General features: G+C 40.5%; 1 protein-coding gene across 1 annotated transcript in view; it reads left to right on the forward strand.

Annotated features, from left to right (window-relative positions):
• Nucleotides 1-24101, forward strand: part of ppil2 (peptidylprolyl isomerase (cyclophilin)-like 2) — a 324215-nt gene that overhangs the window by 58248 nt on the left and 241866 nt on the right. Inside the window, exon 6 of the mRNA XM_080208513.1 lies at nucleotides 13622-13673. Coding sequence (XP_080064639.1) covers nucleotides 13622-13673 — 52 coding nt within the window. The remainder of the gene's footprint in view (nucleotides 1-13621; nucleotides 13674-24101) is intronic.

Below are 24101 nucleotides of genomic sequence, written 5' to 3' on the forward strand. Positions count from 1 at the left end.
CTGTGGCGACTAGGGGAATTTCACAGTAACTTCATTGCAGTGTTAATGTAAGCCTTACTCGTGATTTAATAAATAAACATTAACTTTAACTTTAATTTTACCGATCCACCCACTTCGGGATCATGAGAAGATCAGTTGACCTCGGATGGGATTTTATGATTTTGGGCCATGCAAGGCTGTAAAATCCCGCCCCATGTTTCATGTCTATTTAGGGTAGATGACCAAAACCTCGATGAAAACGGTAAGTTTTAAGGAATGTTTTAAAGGAGGAAAAAGACAGGAAGTATGATGGAGAGATTTAGGGAGTAACTATTGAGCTTAGGGCTTTGTCTGCCAATATGGAATGGTTAAAATCAGGGATGCTTAAGAGACTGGACTTCAAAGAGTGCAGGTATTCCAGGTAGGGGCAGAGATGGCGTTGGGGTGAGGCTTTGACGGGTATTGAAAACAGGGTTGAGGTGTTATTTAATAGGGAGTTAGTGCAGGTCATGGAGCATGGGGAACTGGGTGAACAGAACTTGGTGCAAGTTCAGAGGTGGGCAACAGCAGGGTTTTGGATGACCTCATGTTTATGGAAAGTAAAAATTGGGAGGGGTGGAGGCGCGACCAACTGTTGAAATATAAAGTATATTGAGGTCACATGTACTAAAACATTTACCCCCAAACATGTTGGACTTCCTCTCTTCCTATCACTTCCACTAAGCATTTGTTCATCCATCCCAATGTCTCCTTATTTGTCTGTATTCACTTCTGCATCATAGGGTGTTGTTCTATGATAGACTTTTCCTGTTAGTCTATTTTTAGTCTTTTAATAGGCTATTTTTTGTGTATATTTTTACATCTAAAGATAGGTTTAAATAAATTCTTAAAAAGCTTCCAGTATACTTATCAGCACAGTTCAATAGAGTTCAAACTATAAGCAAAATAGTGAGAAACTGAAGAGCAGCAAAAAACACAAATGAGGAACAGTGAATCTGGCCGCAAGAACTCATTCCACATCCATATTTCTATGAGGCTTAACTTTAAGTTAGAAAGTTTATTTATTGGTCACAAATAGGCTTACATTAACACTGCAATGAAGTCACTGTGTAAATCCCTTAGTTGCCACATTCCAGTGCCTGTTCGGGTACACTGAGAATTTGGCATTGCCAATGCACCGAACCAGCACGTCTTTTGTACTGTGGGAGGAAACTGGAGCACCCGGAGGAAACCCACGCAGGCATGGGGAGAACGTGCAGACTCCACACAGACAGCGACCCAAGTTGGGAATCAAACCTGGGCCCCTGGTGCTGTGAGGCAGCAGTGACTTGAACCACTGAGCTGTGTTTGTAGGTTTGGTGCCCAAATGTGATTCTTGCTGTGTGCTGCATTTATTCATTTGGCAATGTTTCTAATGTAGATTTCAAGAACACAAGTGTTAATCTGACCAATGATCTTTCACTGGTTGGCCCTAAAGTAGTTTATCGTGTTTTTGGTTTGAACGTTTGTAAATATGTTCTAACAATCCTATGATGGTAATCAGCAGCATATTTTTAAGAGAAGAACAAATGCTCTTTGTGAAGTAATTGGCTCCAGATGTCAGCATTTGAAATCAATAAAACTATATGTTCTTCATTGCACTTGAGTGTAATGAAGACTTACAGACTTGTTTCTCTTTGCCCCATCCTCCCTCTAGATAGGGGCATTTAGTCTAGTTCCTTTTATAGGGGAGAACAGGCATTCTGTCTCAAATGGTTTGCACAATTAATGGTGCAGTAACTGGCATGGGAACGAGTATTCCATATTGTATTTTTCTAATTGATTAATTCAAGGGTGCTTTTTTTTTCCCCCTCTTACGATACTTCCTTGCTACAGATGGACAGTCATTGGCTTTACATTTATCACAATTAGCACCCGTATCTCAATGCCAGCTGCACAGCCACCTGACTTGACTCATAAACAGGGCTTTGTATTTTGCCTATGGAGCAGGCTGCGGGATCAAGTGATGAAGGATGACGTCAGAGAATCAGCTAATCTTGCTCATTGTGATTGCTTGTCAAGAAACTGGGTCACAGCTCAGAGAGACGGATATTAGGATTTCATTGTTTTAGCTGCTGCCCTCTTTGTGCCAAGCTACAGGGAGTCTGGCACACTGTGCGTGCTTCAATAGTGTACCATCAGATCGCAGTACCCTACGACTGACAAAACTGCTGTCAGCAGGCACTTGAGAAACTAAAGGGGCATCTTTGTCTCTTGGGAGCTGTTGTATATGTATTTAAAAGGAACTGGAAGGATGAATCCTGAGGCAATGTCTAGACTAAGCTTTGAATATCAACGACTAGTTTCCTTGCCCTCTTTTGTGGACATTCTGCTTATTTTTTCATTTAAAAAACAGTGCATTTAAATGTGTAATTGTTGCATTCTCAAAAGATCCTTGTAATGCAGTCAATTAAACTAACTGCTTTTCAACGGAAGCCACTTTGTAAGAAAGTTGGCCACTACCCCTCTCGAAGTAGAAGGAAATTCTGTTCAGCCAGGAAATCAATTTTAAATTGGTAAGGCAGCAGGTGTATTTTCAAAGGCTATTCCTTCTGGTCATCTAACAGAAGAGCAGCAATATAAATTACAGCAGCCTTCAAGAAATGTGTTCTTCTATCTTTTGAAATTATCTTCATTTGGTTGGCAAAACAATGGTTTTGTCTGTATATTGTGGCGAAACTGGCCTAAGGAAAGGCATCAATTGAATTTGACTCTGGTCATTGCAGAGGGAGTAACTGATTTGGTTTGATTTATTATTGTCACATGTATTGATATATAGTGAAAAGCATTGTTTCTTGAGCTCTACACAGATAAAGCATACCACTCATAGAGGACCTTGGGGAGTATGAAAGGAGAGAATGCTGAATATAGTGTTACAGACATAGCTCAGGTGTAGAGAAAAATCAGCTTAATATAAGGTAGGTCCATTCAAATGTCTGATGGCAGTAGGGAAGAGGCTGTTCTTGAGTCAGTTGGTACATGATCTCAGGCTTTTGTATCCTTTTCCTGACGGAACAAGGTGTAAGAAAGTATGCCTGGACTGATTATGATTTGATTACGCTGGCTGCTTTTTCAAGGCAGCAGGAAGTATAGGTGGAGTCAATGGATGGGAGGCTTGTTTGCGTGATAGACTGGGCTATGTTCTTTGTAGTTTCTTGCGGTCTTAGTCAGAGCAACAGCCATATAAAACTGTGAAACATCTGGAAAGAATGCTTTCTATGGTGCATCTGTAGAAGTTGGTGAAAGTTGTAGTAGACACGCCAAATTTCCTTAGCCTTCTGAGAAAGTAAATTTGAGTTACTGCAGTCAGTGTTCACCTCTGAGAATTATAAAGCGGGGATTTTAGGGAAGTCAGAATGTGATGGCTTCTTGAAAATTTCAGAAATGTTGAGGGCAAACGAGCAAGTTTTTATTCATGCTTTAAGACTGAGGAGCTTGTCATGTAAGCAATTAGCAACTAGGTGGAAGGTTGTCATGATTGAGGTTCTTGTTCACAATATTTTCTGAGACATTCTGACAAAATTGACAGCAGGTACATTGGCCTCCCGTCATTTTGATGTGCTTGTCTCTCACAAATGGTTATATGCTTCATTCAAACGGGCCAACAGTGGTGCACGTTGACAGATGAAATGCAGCTTTGTAATCCTGATTGTATCAAACTGATTACTGAGATCGATGCAATGGGCAAATATCGTTGATGTTTATTGGAAGGGAAATTGAACGTAAAAGTTGGGATGTTTTACTGTAGCTGTACGTACCTTGGTGAGACCACAACTGGGTAGTATGTATGGTATTGTTCCTCTTATTTGAAAATGGATATACTTGCATTAGAAACAGTTTAGAGGAGTTTCTTTCTGTTGATTCATTTCTGGGATGAAGAGCTGTGAAGGTAGATTAAACAGATTGGGCCTTTATCCATTAGACTTTAGAAGAATGAGAGGTGACCGTATTCAAACATGTGTGGTCCTGAGGGGACTTGATATTGGAAGGATGTTCCCACTTGTCTCCATTTTAAGACAAAGATGAGAAATCTTTTCTCTGGGTTGTTAATATGTGGAGTTATCTTAGCCATGAATAAATTTTAATGATTCAGCTGCAATGGTTTTAGACGGAGTTTAATATAGTTTTTATAGGACCTGGGAGTTGGGTTTATGGGGGCCAGACATGAAAATGGAGTTGAGACCACAACCAGATTAATCATTCTTTAATCTTCTCGATATGCATAGCCGGTTCAAAGGACCGAAAGGCTACTTCTGTTCCCAAATCCTATGTTTTATGTGGCCATCATTGGAACCTTCAGGGTACAGACTTTCCTATCAAAAGAAAGTACAAAGAATTGTGGCTCTGCCCATCTTTTCAGCTTAATGTGCACCTTCACCTCAGAAACAGGTTACAGTGAAAACTATTACTTTAAAAATATATCATGTGTCAATCAAGTGGAATATTTAAATTTAATAGCTTTAACTCTTCTTGAGAAATCCATTGATTTCCTGCTACAACTTTGATCAACTTGTGATTGTAGAAAATTAGCTTGTCTACTCAGCTAGAGGGCAAATTGGACTTTGAAAACATAATAGGTAGCATTAAACAGTGCTTTCCCCACAAAATCAAAGTACCTATCCGTGTTAATGTATTTGGAATACCAGGTGGTGGAGTATACTTGCTGAAGCTTAAAAAAGCAGTTTGCTGTAATCAAATTGAAGTCTGTGTGCTCTTTATCCAACAAGGAAGAATCCAGTGAATAATTGAGAAAACTGCTCTGTTGTCATTGCTTGTTTTCAGAGCATCAAACAAAAATAATTGGGGAACTGGGTTGCTTTTCAAAACGAATGTGTTTCCTGCTTGATTACATTTTAAATTGGATTTGATTTTATTTATAGCAGGTCTCCATGGCACTGCTCGGGGCAGGTGAGAAACATTATGCCATGAGTTGTCTAAGTAATTGTAGCTGTGTCTAACTCGATGGGCTGTTCATGATCACAACATTTAATTGATGTTCATGTTCAGTTCAGCTAGAGGCTAACTAGCATTAGTTAGAGATCAAGCTGGATCTCTTTAAAATATTTCTTGAGTTTGGTTGCTGAAGTCAGTCAGGATGGCATTTTCTGTCCATCTCTTGGGTCCATTAGGCTGGATTTGTTTTTCTTCTGTACCAGTACAATTCTGAGCCCCTTGAGTTGCAAGGTTGCAGGTTTAAATTTCACTTGAGGAACTGAGCGCAAAAATCAAGATGAACACTCCAGTTCAGATGGTGTGCTCTACTCTGAGGACACGTCTTTCAGGCATAAGGTTAAACAGAGACCCCATCTGCCCTCCCAGGTGGCTGAGGAACGATCCATGCCACTATTTCAAAGAGGAGTTGGGAGTTGTTCTTGCTCCTCTGGTCAATATTTACCATTATCGTTTTGCTGTTTGTGGAAGCTTATTGAGCTGCTGCACTTCCTACGTTGGCTGTAAGCCCTTTGGGACGTCCAATGATTGTGAAAGGTGCTATATAATTGCAAGTCTTTCTTCGTCTTCTTCGAGGAGGAAGCTGTCTTCCATGAATTTAAATTCACAAAGAATGGATTATGTTATGGACAGGAGGGGTGTTAACTTAACCAGAACTAATTTATCCTCTTACCACCTGTCTATAAACAAAGGTGTTTTGATTTGTTCCCTTCTTTATAAGTGATGGTGTTCTCCCCAGCTCCTCGGTGCAATCCAATTTTCTGTTCATAATCCCACAACAGTCTTGAGACACGATGAACTCGAACTCATTTGGACACGTTCTCAAACGCTGGAGGAGGATCGCAACAATGCCCCCTCTGCATTTGTACAGTCAAAGAAGAGGAGGAATGAAAGATTTACAATGCAAAGACCACAGAGAAAATAAATATTGTTTCATGTGGAGTCCAGAATCAAAGTCCAATGAGACATTCCATCATGGAAGTTGGCAGTTGAAAGCCAGTGCTGTATAATTCACTTTTCCGGTAGTGTTTACTTCACATGAGAGGTCGTGCAAGAGAGAAAAGTCGGAGGTGCAGCAACAATAACTTGCATTTATATAGTTCCTTTACCATTGTCAAATATTCCAATATGCTTCACAGTAGCATAACCAAATAATATCTGATCCTGAATCATTTAAGGCGATATTAAGACAGATGATGAAAAATTTGATCAGAGGTTGATTTGATGGAGCATCTTCGAATATGAAAGAGAAGACACAATATGGAGAGGGGGTTAGGGCATGAGTTCCAATGCTTATGACCTAAGTAGTCAATGGCATGTCCACTGATGATGGAGTAATGAAAATCGGGTTATACAAGATGCTAGAATTACAAGAGTGCAGAGATCTCAGACATTGCCTGCCTAAGAAGTGAATTTTCCTGAGTCCAGTAGTACAAGAATAGTTCTGAATGAGCATTGATGTCTTGGGTGGACTTGAGCTGTTCTCATTCCTAACCTTGGCAATGCTGCTAATTGGACACCAGGAAGGTAAAGTTCAGAGGAGTTATTTCCACTTCTCTTTCAAATGACTTTGGCAAAATCTAGGGAGTTCTGTCAGCTGCACGTGGCATGAGAGATGGGTGGAAAGATAAATTGCCTTTCAATAGTGAGTCACAGTACATCACCAGCACATTTTGCAAAATTAATATCTGCCAGGTATTCATTCTTTATATTAAAACAATGATGAGCTGGCAGTTCTCAGAGAATTGGAGTTTAAAAAAAAATTTAAGTCCAGTTCTTCTTATAATGTAACTCTGAAACCAAGACCTTAATCCATGCAATGAAAAGATTAGAGTGAGGCCCAGATTAGCAGTAAACTTAATCCAATCGAAATTTAAATGCATAAGACCTGCTCCTATTCTGGAAAGCATTTTATCAGTTTACATTATTATTCTTTGGTGTTGAATGAAGCAATTCATCTTATTTCTGCCTCCATTTACCTTATGTTTTTATAATGGAATTCAGCAGTTGGGGATTAAACAATTTCATTTAGAATTTGGAGCTGCAAATGTGGATAGAATTTCAAAATGAAATATCATTAAATGTAATGGAACCTTTGATCATTGCCTAATAATGTTTGCTCTTTACTGGGCGTCTCTATCAACTGTGTTCTTATTTCAAGATCTCAAGTGGGGTGTTGCCTACGATTTTGGAATCATCTTAAGGAAGATTTCTTAGAGTATCTTCAAATGCAAGCTGTTACTGAATCAGCTATGGGATAAACTGCCCTGTTTATATGTAGGTCCAGTTTAAAAGAAAAGGGATAGACTATGATAGGACAGTTGCTTGTCTTGTGAAGAAAATCTGCCATCCTTACTTGGCCTGGTCTACCTGTGACTCCAGATTCACAGTAGTGTGGTTGACACCGAACTGTTCCTTGAAGTGTGCTAGCAGGCACTCAGTTCAGTGGTAATTAGGGATGCCCTTCTCGTCCCATGAGAGAATAAATTAGGACAGCATGGTGGCACAGTGGTGAGCCTTGTTGTGTCACAGCGTCAGGGACCCGCGTTCGATTCCCAGCTTGGGTCACTGTCTGTTTGGAGTTTGCATGAATTTCCTCTGGGTGCTCTGGTTTCCTCCCGCAGTCTGAAAGATGTGCTGGTTAGGTGCATTGGCAGTACTAAATTCTCCCTCAGTGTAGCCGAACAAGCGCTGGAGTGTGGCGACGAGGGGATTTTCACAGTAACTTCATTGCAGTGTTAATGTAAGCCTACTTGTGATAATAAATGAAATAAAATTAACTAAACTAAAATTAAAGAAATGTAGATTAGCTCTTGTTTCTACTTATGCAACCTTGAATATGTGATCTTAAAGTTGGTCATTATAGCTGCACCAAAATTGCAGTGGTTTGCAATACACCTAGGTTGCAATATAAGGTAGCTAACTCTGGTTAGGTATATTCTGAGTTTTCATCTCATGACCTCCTGCCTGGAAGCAGCCTGACTGGTAAAACGATCTTTTTATTCCAATCTTCAATATTTTTTATAACAAATAATCATTTGTTTACATGCTGTTATGGCTTTATTATCTGAAGATTCCCAGACAATGCTGGAGCATTGGAAATCCCAGTTGCAACTATGCTGTAATACCAAGGAAGTGCAGCATTGTTGCACTGCCTCGGTATTACAGCATTGTTGGAGGCATTGACTGTCAGATGAAACATTTAAAAACTGTGTATTCCCTATTTAGCTGTGCTTTAAGATATTAAATGCCTCCATTCAAAGAAGCACAGGATGTTCTCCCACTGTCCCACTAATGAAGGGGATGGATAGGGTAGAGGTAGAGAGATTCTTCCTGCTTAGAAAGGATAGCATGACTAGAGGGCACAGCCTCAAGGTAAAGTGGGGGGGGCAGTTTAGCTCAGAGTTGAGGAGGAACTTCTTCACTCAAAGGGTGGTGAATCTCTGGAATTCTCTGCCCGTTGAAGTGGTGGAGGCTACCTCGCTAAATATATTTAAGTCATGGGTAGATAGGTTTTTGATAGACAAGGGAATTAAGGGTTTTGGGGAGAAAGCGGGAAAGTGGAACTGATCCACTTCAGATCAGCCATGATCTTATTGAATGGCGGGGCAGGCTCGAAGGGCTAGATGGCCTACTCCTGCTCCTAATTCTTATGTTCTGTCGTTGCTAACATTCCTCCCTCAATCAGTAACTCCAAAATTAGTGATTAACCATTTATTCAGCACAGTGATATTTGCTGGACATTGTTATTGCAGAAGGACTGCACTTTTTCCAACATGGCATGCCAAGATATCATTTATTTTATGTGAAACCTTTTAAAATGTTCCAGCATTGTGATCAGCCAATATATCTTACGTGTGAATTCTTGCAAATTACAGCTTGATTCCATGTACAGTTTGCCATGCCTTAGGGCTGTCACTTTACTTTGCTTACTAAGAATGTTTCAGTCAATCTTTGTCTATCAGCAGTTTTCATGAATCAGATTTTGTACAGTTTAAATTTTCTGTTAAATCTTCTGGTTAGGTGCATTGACCCGAAGAGTGTGACTACTCAGGGTTTTTCACAGTAACCTCATTGCAGTGTTAATGTAAGTCTTGTGACTAATAAATAACCTTTACTTTTACTTTATAAATATCTTCATAGCTGGTTTCTGAAGCATGGAAAGCTGCATCTTTAATTCTCTGTTGCACTAAGCTAACGGTCAACAGGATTGTGCTAAATTGGTTATTGAATAATATAGAGGACACTCTATGTATGGTAACATAATGATTATGTAATAGACTAGTAATCCAAAGGTCTGGATTAATAATTCTGAGATAGGAATTGAAATCTCGCCATGGTCGTTGAGGTATTTAAATTCATTTAATTTAAATAAACTTTGATAAAAAAACTAGTGCCCATAGAACTACTAGATTGTTGCAAAAACTCATCTTTCCTTAAGGGACAGAATCTGCTATTCTCACCTGGCCTACATGTGACTCCAGGCCCACAGCACTGTGGTTGACTATTAACTGCCATCAAGAGCCTAGCAAGCCACTCAGTAATCAAGAAATTGACTTGCTGTCACATTCTTGAGGGCAATTTGGGATTAACAATAAATGCTGTGCCTGTGGTTTTTACATCCTGTGAAAGAATTTTTGAAAATCATTTATATCTGCCAGTTTGGATGGCAGAAAATATCATGTTTGTATACCACCTTATATAGTGCCCAGATTTATTGACAAATAAATTAGCTCACAGCTACAATAATTCTGAAAGCCGTGCTGGTTAGGTGCATTGGCCCGAACAGGCACCGGACTGTGGCGAAGAGAGGAATTTCACAATAGCAATATTAATGTAAGCCTTACTTGTGACTAATAAATAAATTTTAACTCTAATCAGTTTAGCCCTTTCCAGAATGCTTTTATGAACTTTTTTTTGGGTTTGTGGAATCAAAAGTTCTTTAAATGAATTTTTTTATTCGTTTATGGAATGTGGGTATCGCTGGCTGGGCCAGCATTTATTACCCATCCTTAATTGTGCTTGAACTGAGTAGCTTGTTTGGCCAGTTCAATCGGCATCTAAGAGTCAGTGACATTGCTGTGGATGTGGAGTCACTTGTAGCCAGACTGGGTGAGGGTGACATTTATGAACCAGATAGGTTTTTAACAACAATTGACAATGGTTTCATGGTCAAATTAGACTTTTAATTTCAGATTTTTATTTAATTCACATTTCAGCACCTGCTCAAGGTCCCATAGCATTACCCATGGGGTCTCTGGATTATTAGTCCAGTGACAATACCACTCCACCACTGCTTCCCCAAATTGGCCGCCTTTGTTGGTTGGTAAACATTGTGTCGTACACAGTTATAATACATGAGTGTCAAGCCCCCATGAAGCCCAGTGCTATATTCCCAGAACTGCAGGTGAGCAGGCAGAACTGGTAATCTTTTTAAAATTGAAAAAGCATTTCTTTGAATAAAAACAAAGTATTAAGACTGCCAACATTTTAATAAATTGGAAATTAAGGCCTTCAATTGGCTGTGCTTCGTCACAAGAGCTTGTGTTTATTCTATTGCCCAATAATCTTAAGCTACAACTTGGTCTGTCCCACGATATGAGGAGTGGTGCAATTAAGAAATCTAATCTGGGCAAAGGGCATCCTCTCTGTGACTTCAATAAATTGTCTTTATGCAACTATTTCAGATTCTAATACTGTGCTTGGAAACAATTTAAAAACTGCACATATATATAGTCTCCATCACATGGTTTCTGTAGTGATGGGGTTGATTTAGCCTCTGAAGTAACAGATGTTTTTTGCTTTCAAAGATCAAATGATATTCTTGAGACTGTCTGCCAATCCAGAGCGGGGAGGGAAATTCTACATATGATGGGTTCCTATTCTCAGTTTTGGATTATGGAAGAATTGAGCTGGGTCAGGCTTTACTGTGCGTCCTTGAGGAAATAACTGCTTGGACTCCTCGCCTTTATTTTGATTGCAGAAGCCTCAGAGCAGATTGGTCGATGCTGGGTGTGAGTGATTTATTACACTCACAAACCAGAGTACTTGTGACACTAATAAATAAACTTTAGAGAAGGGAAAAGATGAACTAAGTCAGACTTGTTCCGCAGCAAATGATTCACCATTAGACTCTTCACAGCCTTCCCACCATTTATAGGGTGCAAGTCAGGAGTGTGGTGGAATTTGCCTAGATGAGTACAGCTCCAAAAACACTAAAGAAGGTCAACACTATGCAGGACAAGACAGTTTGCTTAATTGGCATCCCATCAGCACCTTAAAATATTAACTCACTCCACTACAAGCACGACAAGAGGCACTGCAACAACTTGCTTAGCCTCCTTGAACAGCACCTTCCAAATCCATGATTTCTACTTTCTAGAGATAGAGCAGCTCACAGGAACACCATTTCAACTCTCCTCCAAATTTCACAGCATCCTGCTGTTCCTTCATAGTTGTTGGGTCAAAATTCTAGTAGCACAGTAAGTGTACCAACACCACATGGACTGCAGTGGTTCAGGAAGGCATCTCACCACCCTCAAGGACAACTGGGATGAGTAATTCATGTTGGGGTCTTGCCAGTGATGTCCACATTCCCTAAAGGAATAGGGAAAATAAATCTCTAAATTAAGCATCAATTTAATGGGAATCAAATAAGGGATTTTATTTTGTGTTATCATCATCAAAAAAAATCCGTAATATCTTGTGTCACGTGTGGTCCAATGATGGCATTCTTGCTCTGAGTTAGCAGATGTGAGTTCAAGCCCCACCCCAAAGACTTGAGTTTGTAATCTTTGCTGAAACTTCATTGCACCACTGAGGGAGTGCTGCAATTTTGCAATTGCCAACTTTTGGATGAAATGTTAAATCAGGGATCTGATTAATCCATCGTTTGGACATAGAAGATGCCGTAGCATTACTCAACAAAAAAAAGTGGACTTCTGGTATCCTCATGATACCAGTGTGCCTCAACCAGTATTATTGAAACTAAGTATTTTTTTCCTTTTATTTCTTCTACTTTCTTTTCTCTCTCCCTGTTGACCACTTTCTTTTCTCCTTTTCTCACTGAAAGCGTCTTGTGTTTATTGTCTACATTGTCACCGTTGAAAATTAATAATGTTGACATGGTCAAGCTTCACTGTTTTGAGGTGGCAGCATAATTTTCACACCAGGTGCTGTTATGCCCTCAACCATTTGTGCCTCATCTGCTAAAATGTGAAGGTGATTGCAGGGGACGTGGACAGTGAGCAAGGTGGAGGTCTTGTAACTTGCTGAAGGTGACAGGCATAAGATTTTCAGAGGAATCATTGATTCTTTGTGGGGATGCCTGCAGAGATTAGCATGGCCTGCTCATGAAAGATCAGCAGTAGACTATCACCAATCCACAGAACAACAACTTTTATTTGTATCGCTTCTTTAACAGTAAAAAATCCCAAGTTATTTCACACAAGTATAATCAGTCAAAATTTAACACTGAGTTATGAGAGGAAATATTACAACAGATCGGAAGCTTGGCAAAAGCTAGGATTTAAGAAGCATTTTAAAGAGTGAGAGAGAGATGTGGAGAGGAATTCTGAAGCTCATGGCCAATGCAGCTAAAGGTGTGGCCGTCAGCGGTGGAGTGAGTTTATTAATTAATTATGAGTCACATGTAGGCTTACATTAACACAGCAATGAAGTTACTGTGAAAATCCCCTAGTTGCCTGTTCAGCTACACTGAGGAGCAATTTTAGCACAGCCAATCCACCTAATCAGCATATCTTTGGAGTGTGGGAGGAAATCAGAGCACCAGAGGAAATCCACGCAGACATGGGGAGTGACCCAAGCTGGGAGTTGAACCTGGGTCTCTGACGCTGTGAGGCAGCAGTGCTTACCACGGCGCCGAGTTGTGCAAGAGGCTTGAATTGGAGGAGCACAAATATCTTGGAGAGTTGCTGGAACAGCTTACAGAGATAGGAACAAAAAAGCATGGAGGGGTTTGCAAACAAAAATGAAATTTTAAAATTAAGACATTGCAAGACAAGGAGCCAATAGTGAGACAAGTGATGGGTGTCTCCATTATTTACATCTAATACGATACCATTTTAGAGGAGCAGCCATAACTTTTGGAAAATGAATGGGTTTGTAGAATTGAGAGAAAATAATGCAATTCAAATATTTTGAGAGTCATCACCAGAATCACCATTCCATTGTGTTCAATTCAGTTGTGGGGCTCATCAGTTAAATGCGACCTTTTAACTTGTTGTAATAACAAGGCAGCATTTCTTAACAATTCTGAGTGCTGTCTTGATCTTTGTCAGCACCAGCTGACATCTTGCTAGATTTATTGAATTCGCTTTCCCAGCCCGCCATGGTGGGATTTAAACTCATGACTTGTGGAATGCTTTCCCAGTACCATAGCCACTACACAGTTAGGAAAGGGATGGTGGAAGGAGACCCTGTGGTAACTAATTGTGGTGGGGATGGGAAATTGGAGATACTTGTCCTGTTGAGACAGCTGCAGCCGGCAGAGAGTTCAGAATGGCAAGTTGCTTTTTGGCTTAGAGAATCCATATTAGAAAACAGCAAAGCAAAGAGACAGAGCTTTAATTGTGTTTTCAAGTATTTTAAAAATATTTTCTAACCTTGTTCATAAACCCTTTTTATGTTTCAGAAATTAGATGTTAAATCACTCATCAAGTTGACCTTCCACAAGAACAGTGAAGGTGCGTACTCACTGACTATCTCTCCCACAATGCTATGTTTTGTTCAGTATTTTTTTAAACCTGAATTGCAGAGCTTCAGGTTTTTTTCAAATAAATGACAAAAGATCATGCTGTTGGTCCAGAAAGGGTCTTGTTAGATCGAGCTCTGCTGGTTCCTTCATACCACTAATTAGAGAGATCAAAGAAAGTTTGAATGAAATTGAGTGCTGACTAATTATAATGTTACAGCGTATGTCTTTTCGTTTGTGCAACTCCTCAAACACATTAAACAAACTCGCTGGGGATTCAGCTCAAAGGCACTTAGGAAACATAGTTAAAAAGAAAAAGGAGGTGGGAAAGCACAGTTAATTAAGGATGAAATCAATATATTAGTGAGAGAGGATCAGCAGAAGATCAGATGTAAAATCAGTTTAGTTAAAGTTAAGAAACAGCAGGTGTTACTCACAATAAATTGTTGTGGTGGAAGAGTCACTTCACACTAGTCTTAGGGTTCAAGTTATTTTACTGTACGCCTCTACAGGGCTTCCGGCCTATAAGGAGCTCAACCCCAAAGTGTTGCAGCTGTTTCTATTTATGACACATGAATATTACAAGTTTTACTGAAAATTCTCAATGAGATGATTGTCAGACACTGATTACTGGTACATTAACAGCAAGGAACTTCAGACATTGGTGGGAGTTATTTATTGGCTACTAAATAGCAGTGGTAATGTAGGGCATAGTGTAAATCTGAAAATTAGAGGTGCATGGAACAAGGGTAACAATAATCAAAGGAACCTCAACTGACAGACTGGATAAACCTAATTCGCACGAATGCTATGAAGGACGAATTCCAAGAATATTTATAAGATGGTTTTTGAGAACAATGTGGTGAGGAACCAACTAGAAAACAGGCTATTTTAGATCTTGTGGAATGAGAAAGGCTAATTAATAATCTTATTGTAAATGAGCCTTTAGGGAAGAGTGACCACCATATGAAAAAAAAATTACATCAAGTTTAATAGTGATTTTGTGTGCAGTTATGGTCTTCTTTTCTGAGAAAGGATGCTCTTGCTGTCAAAGGAGTGCAGCGAAGATTTACCAGGCTGATTCCGGGGATGGCAGGGCTGATGTATGAGGAGAGATTGATTAAGTTAGGATTGTTTTCGCTGGAGTTCAGACGGGGGGGGGTCACAGTCTGAGGATTCAGGGTAGACCATTTAGGACTGAGATGAGGAAACATTTCTTCACCCAAAGGTGGTGAATCTGTGGAATTCATTACCACAGGAAATTGTTGATGTCAAAACATTGAATGTATTTAAGAGGTGGCTAGATATAGCACGTGGGGCGAACAGGATCAGGTTATGGGGAGAAAGCAGGATTAGGCTATTGAGTTGGACAATCAACCAAGGTCATGATGAATGGCTCGAAGGGCCAAATGGCCACTCCTGTTCCTATCTTCTCTGTTTCTATGATATAGCTCAATCAAAACTTAGGGTCTTAAATCTAAACAAAGGAAACTACATCAGTATGAGGGGCAAGTTGACTATGCTAGATTGGAAAACTGCATGAAAAGGCATGATGGTAGATAGGCATTTAAAGAATTAGTGTGTGGTTTACAACAAATAAGAAGTCCTTTGAGGTTCAAAAACCACCAGGAGAGTGATCAAACCATGGCTAACAAGAAGTTAAGGATTGTATTAGAATTAGTAAAAAATGGTGAGCCTGAGGATTGGGAACTTTCTAGAATTTGGCAAAAGAGGACCAAGAAACTGATGAAGGTGAAATAGAACACAAAAGTAAACTTGTGAGCAACGTAAAAATGGACTGTTGATGGTTCTAAAGGAAAAGATTAGCAAAGACAAATATGGGACCATTGCAAACAGAAGTAGGATAATTTATAATGGACAATAAGGAAGTAGCAGAGAAACTAAATAAGTACATTGTGCGTGCCTTTACTGGGGAAGTACAAGAGAACCAAGGGACTCGTGAAAATGAGGAACTGAAAGAAATTAGTATTAGTGAAAAAAAGTACTTGGAGAATCTAATAGGACTGAGAGGTGGTAAATCCCCTAGACCAGGTTACCTACATTGCAGAGTGTTGAAAGAGGTGGCTGTAGAGATAGTTGATGCCTTGATGGTCATCTTCCAAAATTTTGTAGAGCTTGGAATAGTTCCTGCAGATGGGAAGGTGGCAAACGTAACCCTGCTCTTTCAGTAAAGAGCGAGAGGAAAAACAGGGAACTACAGACTTTTTGATAGCAAGGAGGAGCAAACATTGCTGGGAGCAGTATGGAACTTGCTAGAATCTATAATAGAGGCTGTGATAACTGGACACAAAAAATAATGGTAGGATGGGCTATGTCAACATGGATTTTTGAAAGGGGAGTCATATCTGACATATCTGTTAAGGAACCAGAGGACCATTCCTGGTTCAATGGAGAGTGCAAGAAGGCATTACAGGAGCAGCACAGGCAAACCTAAAAATGAGATGTCAACCTGATGACGCTACCAAACTAGACTACTTACATGCCAAACATCATAAACAGTGAGTGATAGACAAAGCTGAACGATCCCACAACCAATTGATCAGATCCACGCACTGCAGGGCTGCCACATTCAGTGGCGAATTGTGGTGGACAATTAAACAACTCACTGGAAGAGGAAGCTCAACAATCATCCCCATCCTCCGTGATGGAGGTGTCCAGCAACATCAGTGTAAAAGATAAGGCTGCACCTGCTCAGCCCCCTACTATAATCCTTATACACCTATGACTATGTGGCCAAATTGCTCTCTGACTCAATTTTCAAGTTTGTTGAAAATCCGACCACCGCAGTGTGTCAGATTGCAAGCAATGATGAGACAGAGTACAGGAATGAAATAGGGAATCTGGTGAACTGGTGCAATGACAATCTCTCTATTAATGTCAACAAAATGAAGGAGATTGTCATCGACTTCAGGAAGCGTAAAGGAGAACATGCCCCTGTCTACATCAACGGGGGATGAAGTAGAAATCATCGAGAGCTTCAGGTTTTTAGGTGTCCAGATTGCCAACAACCTCCTGGTTCCCCCATGCTGACCCTATAGTTAAGAAAGCCCACCAACGCCTCTGCTTTCTCAGAAGACTAAGGAAATTTGGCATATCCGCTACGACTCTCACCAACATTTACAGGTGCACCATAGGAAGCATTCTTTCTGGTTGTATCACAGCTTGGCATCGTCCCTGTTTTGCCCAAGATTACAAGAAACTACTCGTGAATGAAGCCCAGTCCATCACACAAACCAGCCTCCCATTCATTGACCCTTTCTACACTTCCCACTGGCTTGGAAAAGCAGCCAGTATAATTAAGGTTCCCACACACCCCGAGCATGCTCTGTTCCATCTTCTTCCGCCGAGAAAAAGATACAAAAGTCTGAGGTCACGTACCAACCGACTCAAGAACAGCTTTTTCCCTGCTGCCATCAGACTTTTGAATGGACCTACGTCACACTAAGTTGATCTTTCTCTACACCCTTGCTATGAATGCAACACTACATTCTGCACTCTCTCCGTTCCTTCTCTATGAATGGTATGCTTTGTATAGCATGCAAGAAACAATACTTTTCACTATACTATTGTCACATGTATGTCAATCTATGTGACAATAATAAATCAAATCAATAACCTGCTTAGTGATACCCAGTTTGGGTTTTAATTCAGATCATTCAGCTCCTTACCTTATTATAGCCTTGATTCAAATATGAACAAAAGAGCTGAATGCCTGAGGTAAGACTGACTGCCCTTGACATCAAAACTGCATTCGACCAAGTGTGGCATCAAGGAGCCCTTGCAAAACCGAAGTCAATGGGTTTCAGGGGACAAGCTCTCTGCTGATTGATGTCATATCTGCAATGCCAGGCAATAGCCATCACCAATCAGAGACAACCTAACCACCTTCTCTTTACAATCACTGGCATTGCCATCTCTGAATTCCCCACTGTTATCGTCCTCGGCGTTACCATTGACCAGAAACTCAACTGGTCTCGCTTCATAAACACAGTGACTACAAGAGCAGGTCAGAGGCTAGGAATACTGTGGCAAGTAACTCACTTCCTGACTCCCCACAGTGTAACCACCATCTACAAGACAAGTTAGGAGTGTGATGGAATACTTCCCACTTGCCTGTATGGGTGTAGCTCCAACAATACCCAAGAAATTTGATACCGTCCAGGACAAAGAAGCCGCTTGATTGGCAGCACATTCTCAAACATCTACTCCCTTCACCGCTGATACTCAGTAGCAGCAGTGCGTACTATCTACAACATAGGGGATGGCACGGTGACACAGTGGATAGTACTGCTGCTTCACAGCACCAGGAACTTAGGTTCAATTCCGGGCTTGGGTCACTGGTTGCACAGAGTCTGCACAGCCTCCCTGTGTCTGCGTGGGTTTCGTTTGGGTGCTCTGGTTTCCCCCGAAAGACACGTTGGTTAGGTGATAATGGCCATGTTAAATTCTTCCTCTGTGTACTAGAACAGGTGCTGGTGTGTGGCAACTATTGGATTTTCACAGTTACTTCATTGCAGTGTTAATGTAAGCCTACTTGTGACAGTAAATAAATAAACTTTTAAAATGTACTGTAGAAATTCACCAAATATTCATAGACAGCACCTTCCAAACTCAACTACTACCATCCACAAGAGCAAGGGCAACATGGGAATATCACCACCAGCTTGGAGGCAAGTTTTCCTCCAAGCCATTCACCGTCCTGACTTGGAAATATGTCACCGTTCCTTCAGAGTCACTGGGTCAAAATCTTGGAATTCTTTCCCTCAGGGCATTGTGAGTGTTGTGGGAAATTCACCACTTCGGAGTCAGACGTGGAGGTTCAACAAAACAGTTTTATTCGGACAAAGCTTTGGGAGAAGCGCTGGTACTCCTCGGTACTGGCAGCCACCTTCTCAACTACACAATGGCAGTTGAGCATCTTTTATACTTTTTAGATAATAGACAGTATGGACATTAGCCGTTAACACATTGTTACAAGTTGAGTAGACAGATACGGACATCGACAGTTAACACATTATTATTAGCAGACTGGTACAGACATCGATAGTTAACATATCATTGTATATAGAGTAGATACATTTATGCAGTAATCTATCAATGACTGGTTTTGAGATCAATGGCTGGTCTCATTATCAGAATCGTTGTTTTGCGTCTGATCTTATCTCAAGTTTTAAGATGCCTCAAGGTCTGACCAGTTTCCTGCAGCAATTTCCCAAAGTCAGTGCCTCTTAATGTCCCTTCCCAGAGTCCATTTTGTGTGCCAGGTAACCATTTTGTGTCCTTCACTTTGATTTCACCTTAACAGTGAGTTAACCCACTGCACATGAATTGCAGTGTTTCAAGAAGGCAGCTGATTACCACCTTCTCAAAGGCAACTAAGGATGGGCAATAAATGTTGGCCAGCCAACGATATCCATGTCCCACGAATGAATGAAGAAAAGAAATAAATAAATCATTCTCGGGTTAGCAGACGGTGACTGGTATGGTACCATAAAGATCACTGCTTGGACCCCAGTTGTTCACAATCTAATCGATGATTTGGATGCGGGGACCAAATACAATATTTCCAAGTTTGCTAATAACCCAAAACTAGGTGGGAATGTGAGTTGTGAAGAGCATGCCAAGAGGCTTCAAGGGGATTTAAACAGGATAAGTGAATGGGCAAGAACATGGCAAATGGAATATAATGTGGAAAGATGTGGGAGGGTTGGGTGTTGGAGTGGGATAGGTAGGGTAAATAAGGGAGGTGAGTGTTGTTGGAGGGTAGAGGGGCTGTGAGTGCAGTCTAGAACTTGGGGCACAGTCTCAGAGTTAGGGATAGGCAATTTCTTCTCTAACAGGTTGATGAATCTTTGAATTCTCCAACCCCAGAGAGCCGTGGAGATTCAGTCGTTGAGCATGTTCAGGACAAAGATCGATAGATTTCTAGATATTAAAGCTATCAAATGATATGAGGATACTGTGGGAAAATGCTTCTAAGGCAGATCTGTCTTGATCGAGTTGAATGGTGGACTGTTTGAATGGTAGATGATATGCAATGTGGGGGCAGATACAGGAACAACAATAGTTGTTAACAGATGTAGCCTGGCCAGGTAATGCTTTTTGGTGATACCAAAACCCAGGTTAAGCTCTGTCAAAATTTCACTCACTCTATTTAGACATCTTAGTATTGTAAAGAATCTGCTCAAATTTGTCAACTAGGAATACAAAATAATTCTCTCAGGACTCCAGCAATCTGAAAGCTGTGACAACATAGGCAGAGATTTGTCCTCTTGGTAAAATAATTGTGCATGGAATAAATCTAGCTAAAAGAATTGTATGCATTTAAAATTTGGGTATTGCTTCCATTTCTTCTCCAGCAAAAACATAAGCGTTCCTATAATTCCCTGCAGCACAATTATTTCTTAATGCAGCACTCAGACTTTGTCTGAATTCACTTCAAATTGAGCAAATCCCCAGCTTGAGAGGTATTTTTGATGCCAGTTATCTGTGAAGTAGTGCTGTTGACTAGTGTTAAATAGGCACCCTGTACTTGCAGATTGAGTGAGTGCACATATAAAGTAAAAAGAATAATAATGAGGAATGGTTAAACTTCCAAAGTGATTGCAGAGCTTCTGCAAAAGGAAGTGAGTCCTCCTACTTCCTATTTGAAATGAATAAGACCTGAGAGATCCTTGGAGAGACGAAGGTTGAGAGGTGACCTGATAGAGGTGTATAAGATGTTGAGAGTATTGATCGAGTGGATTCTCAGAGGCTTTTTTCCAGGGCTGAAATGGCTGCCACAAGAGGATATAGGTTTAGGGTGCTGGGGAGCAGGTACAGGGGAGATGTCCGGGGTAAGTTTTTCACTCAGGGTGGTGGGTGTGTGGAATTGGCTGCCGGCAGTGGTGGTGGAGGCAGATTTGATAGGGTCTTTTAAGAGACTTTTGGATAAGTACATGGGACTTAGTAAGATAGACGGTTATAGGTAAGTCTAGTAGGTAGGGACATGTTCAGCGCAACTTGTGGGCCAAAGGGTCTGTTTGTGCTGTAGTTTTTCTATGAGCAAAACCAAGGAAGACAGTTTGAACGTACAATGGCTCACATGATCCTGCTTACAAACTGGTGCCAATGTTTAGAAATTGAAGTGATTAGTACAGTGACATTTCAATGACGCTTGTGCTGAATGAACCCAATGTTATCAGTATCTATAAGCTCAGTTAATGGTAGGGCATTGGGGAGAGTTACAGAACAAAGAGATCAAGGGGTACATGTTCATAGCTTCTTGAAAGTGGAGTCACAGGTGGACAGAGTGGTGAAGAAGGCATTCGGCATGCTTGGTTTCATTGGTCAGAACATTGAATACAGGAGTTGGAATGTTTTGTTAAAGTTGTACAAAACATTGGTAAGGCCACATTTGGAATACTGTGTGTAATTCTGCTCACCCTATTATAGGAAGGATATTATTAAACTAGAAAGAGTGTAGAAAAGATGTACTAGCATGTTACCAGAACTTGATGGATTGAGTTCTAAGGAGAGGCTGGATAGACTGGGACTTTTTTCTCTGGAGCATGGAAGGCTGAGAAGTGACCTTACAGAGATCTATAAAATAATGAGGGGTATAGATCAGCTAGATAGTCAATTTTTTTTCACAAATGTAGGGGAGTCTAAAACTGGAAGGCATAGGTGAGAGAGGAGAGATACAAAAGTGTCCAGAAGGGCTATTTTTTCACACAGTGAATGGTGGATGCCTGGGACAAGCTGCCAGAGGTAGTAATAGAGGCAGGTATAATTTTGTCCTTTAAAAGGCATTTAGACAGTTACATGAATAAGATGGGTAGAGAGGACTATGGGCCAAATGCAGGCAATTGGGATTAGCTTAAGAGTTTTATTGGAAAAAAAGGCGGCATGGACAAGTTGGGCTGAAGGGCCTGTTTCCATGCTGTAAACCTCTGACTCTACCCTTTACTGATGTTTTCTGAGGCCCAATTAATTTATACAGTTAGTACGTGGTGGCACAGTGGTTAGCGCTGCTGCATCACAGCGCCAGAGACCCAGGTTTGATTCCCCGTTTGGGTCACTGTCTGTGCAGAGTCTACACATTCTTCCTTTGCGTGGGTTTCTTCCGGGTGTTCCAGTTTACTCCCACAGTCCGAAAGATGCGCTGGTTAAGTGCACCGTCCATGCCAAATTCTCCCTCGGTGTACCCGAACAGGCGCCAGAGTGTAGCGAGTAGGGGAGTTTCACAGTAACTTCATTGCAGTGTTAATGTAAGCCTATTTGTGACACTAATATAAAATAAACTTTTACTGAACTTAAAAACGATTACATTGTTCATTAAATAGTGTCAGAACTGTTTCATCACTGAATTGGTCTCTGGTTCCCTTATTGAATATAAAACAAAGCACGCTGCTTGAAACCACTGGGTCCTTTTAGTTCAGATTGAAAAGTTATTTTCAGTTTCCATTTTTTATTGTTCAGGTGAAGTCTGGTCTTGATGCATTTAAAAGCTAGGCTAAAAATATTCACCACGCACAACAACGCGCTTTGTACACAATGTACATGACTTCAGAGCAGATTTTAATCAATTGGCATTCCATTCAATTCAATAACAGCAAGGCACTGATGCAATAATATACGTAATAGCAAACAAAAAAGTTAAACTAAGTGCATGTTTATTGCAGTATAAATTGAGAAATCTCTGCAGTGATGTATTTCCAACAACTGGGTCTTGCATAAGTCACAGTTCTCTCCAGTTAAACTTAGTAAAGCCAAAGGCTTCCTTCTTAGCCCCAGTTACAACCACTCTCTACACTTCCTACTCATTCCATCCTCCTCATATGTCTCTGTTTTAAACTGGACTAGATTATTGGCAATCTCAATATCATATTGGATGTTTAGCAAAATTTTCTACCTCATAGTCTCTCTATCATAACAGCCACATTTCACCACCTTCACATTACCAATCTCCATGCCTGCCTCAGCTCATATGTTGCTGAATTTCTCATGCGTGTCTTTGTTATCTTCAGATAACTGAACTGAATACTTCCCTAAGCCTCCATGCCTCCCTCAATCTACAACTTAAAACCCTTCTTTTTGACTATTGTTTTGATAATCTCTCCTAATATTCTCATGGGACTTTTTCTATCTTAAATATACTATATAAATCTAAGCTGTCTTCTATATTTTGTTTTTAAACTACAAAGATAAACAGGGAAGAGCCATTTTGTATGAATTTGACTTGTTGCATTGAAGTGGTACTGTACAAATTGGCTGCCCTCTGAGCGCTTCCATCTGACAAACTAAAAGTCTGCAATTCATTAAATACTAACTAATAATGGTAGCTGAGAGATATTGTCAGTACAATGTTAGTTTATGTTAAGGTTAAGAAAACTTATCAATAAGTTAATTTTTAAGTTCGGTGAGTCCGTTTCAGGAAGATGTATCATGTTGTAGAAAGCAGCAAAATAGACACTGACATATTCTTGTACACACAGAACTTCAGGGTTTTTAGTACTCATTTGTCCAACTGCACAGCAGCTGACTATTCCACCCATTCACTTACAAGCCTAAGTGCATCTGATGCACAACTGTCCTAATCACATCAACAGTTCTCTTGTAAAAACAGAAAATGCGAGGAATTGTTCAGCAGGTCCAGCAGCATCTGTAGAGAGATAATTGGAGTTAATGTTTTGAGTGTGATTCTTCACAACTGAAGGGAGGTAGAAATGTGATAGGTTTAATGCTGTTGAAGGTGGAGAGGAAGTGCAAAAGAGAAACTTTGCTCAGAGTAGAAGTGTCATGGAAGAAAAGGCAAACAATGGTAATGGTTGTAGTTTAAAAAAAAAATTGATCCCCAGTGAGTGTGATAAGAACATAACATAAGAAATAGGAGCAGGATTAGGCCATCTAGCCCTTCGAGTCTGCCCCGCCATTCAATAAGATCATGGCTGATCTGAAGTGGATCAGTTCCACTTTTCCGCTTTCTCCCCATAACCCTTAATTCCCTTGTCTATCAAAAACCTATCTACCCGTGACTTAAATATATTTAGCGAGGTAGCCTCCACCACTTCAATGGGCAGAGAATTCCAGTGATTCACCACCCTTTGAGTGAAGAAGTCCTCCTCAACTCCGATCTAAACTGTTCCCCCCCCCTCCTTATCTTGAGGCTGTGCCCTCTAGTTCTGCTATCCTTTCTAAGCGGGAAGAATCTCTCTACCTTTACCCTATCCATCCCCTTCATTATCTTATACGTCTCTATAAGATCCCCCCTCATCCTTCTAAACTCCGAGTACAGACCCAGTCTATTTAGTCTCTCTTCATAGTCCAACCCCCTCAACTCCGGTATCAGCCTGGTGAACCTCCTGTGCACTCCCTCCGAGGCAAATATATCCTTCCTCAAGTGCGGTGATCATAACTG

This window comes from Carcharhinus amblyrhynchos, chromosome 20 (assembly GCF_965287045.1).
Source record: "Carcharhinus amblyrhynchos chromosome 20, sCarAmb.v2.hapA, whole genome shotgun sequence".
NCBI classification, from domain to species: Eukaryota; Metazoa; Chordata; class Chondrichthyes; order Carcharhiniformes; family Carcharhinidae; genus Carcharhinus; species Carcharhinus amblyrhynchos.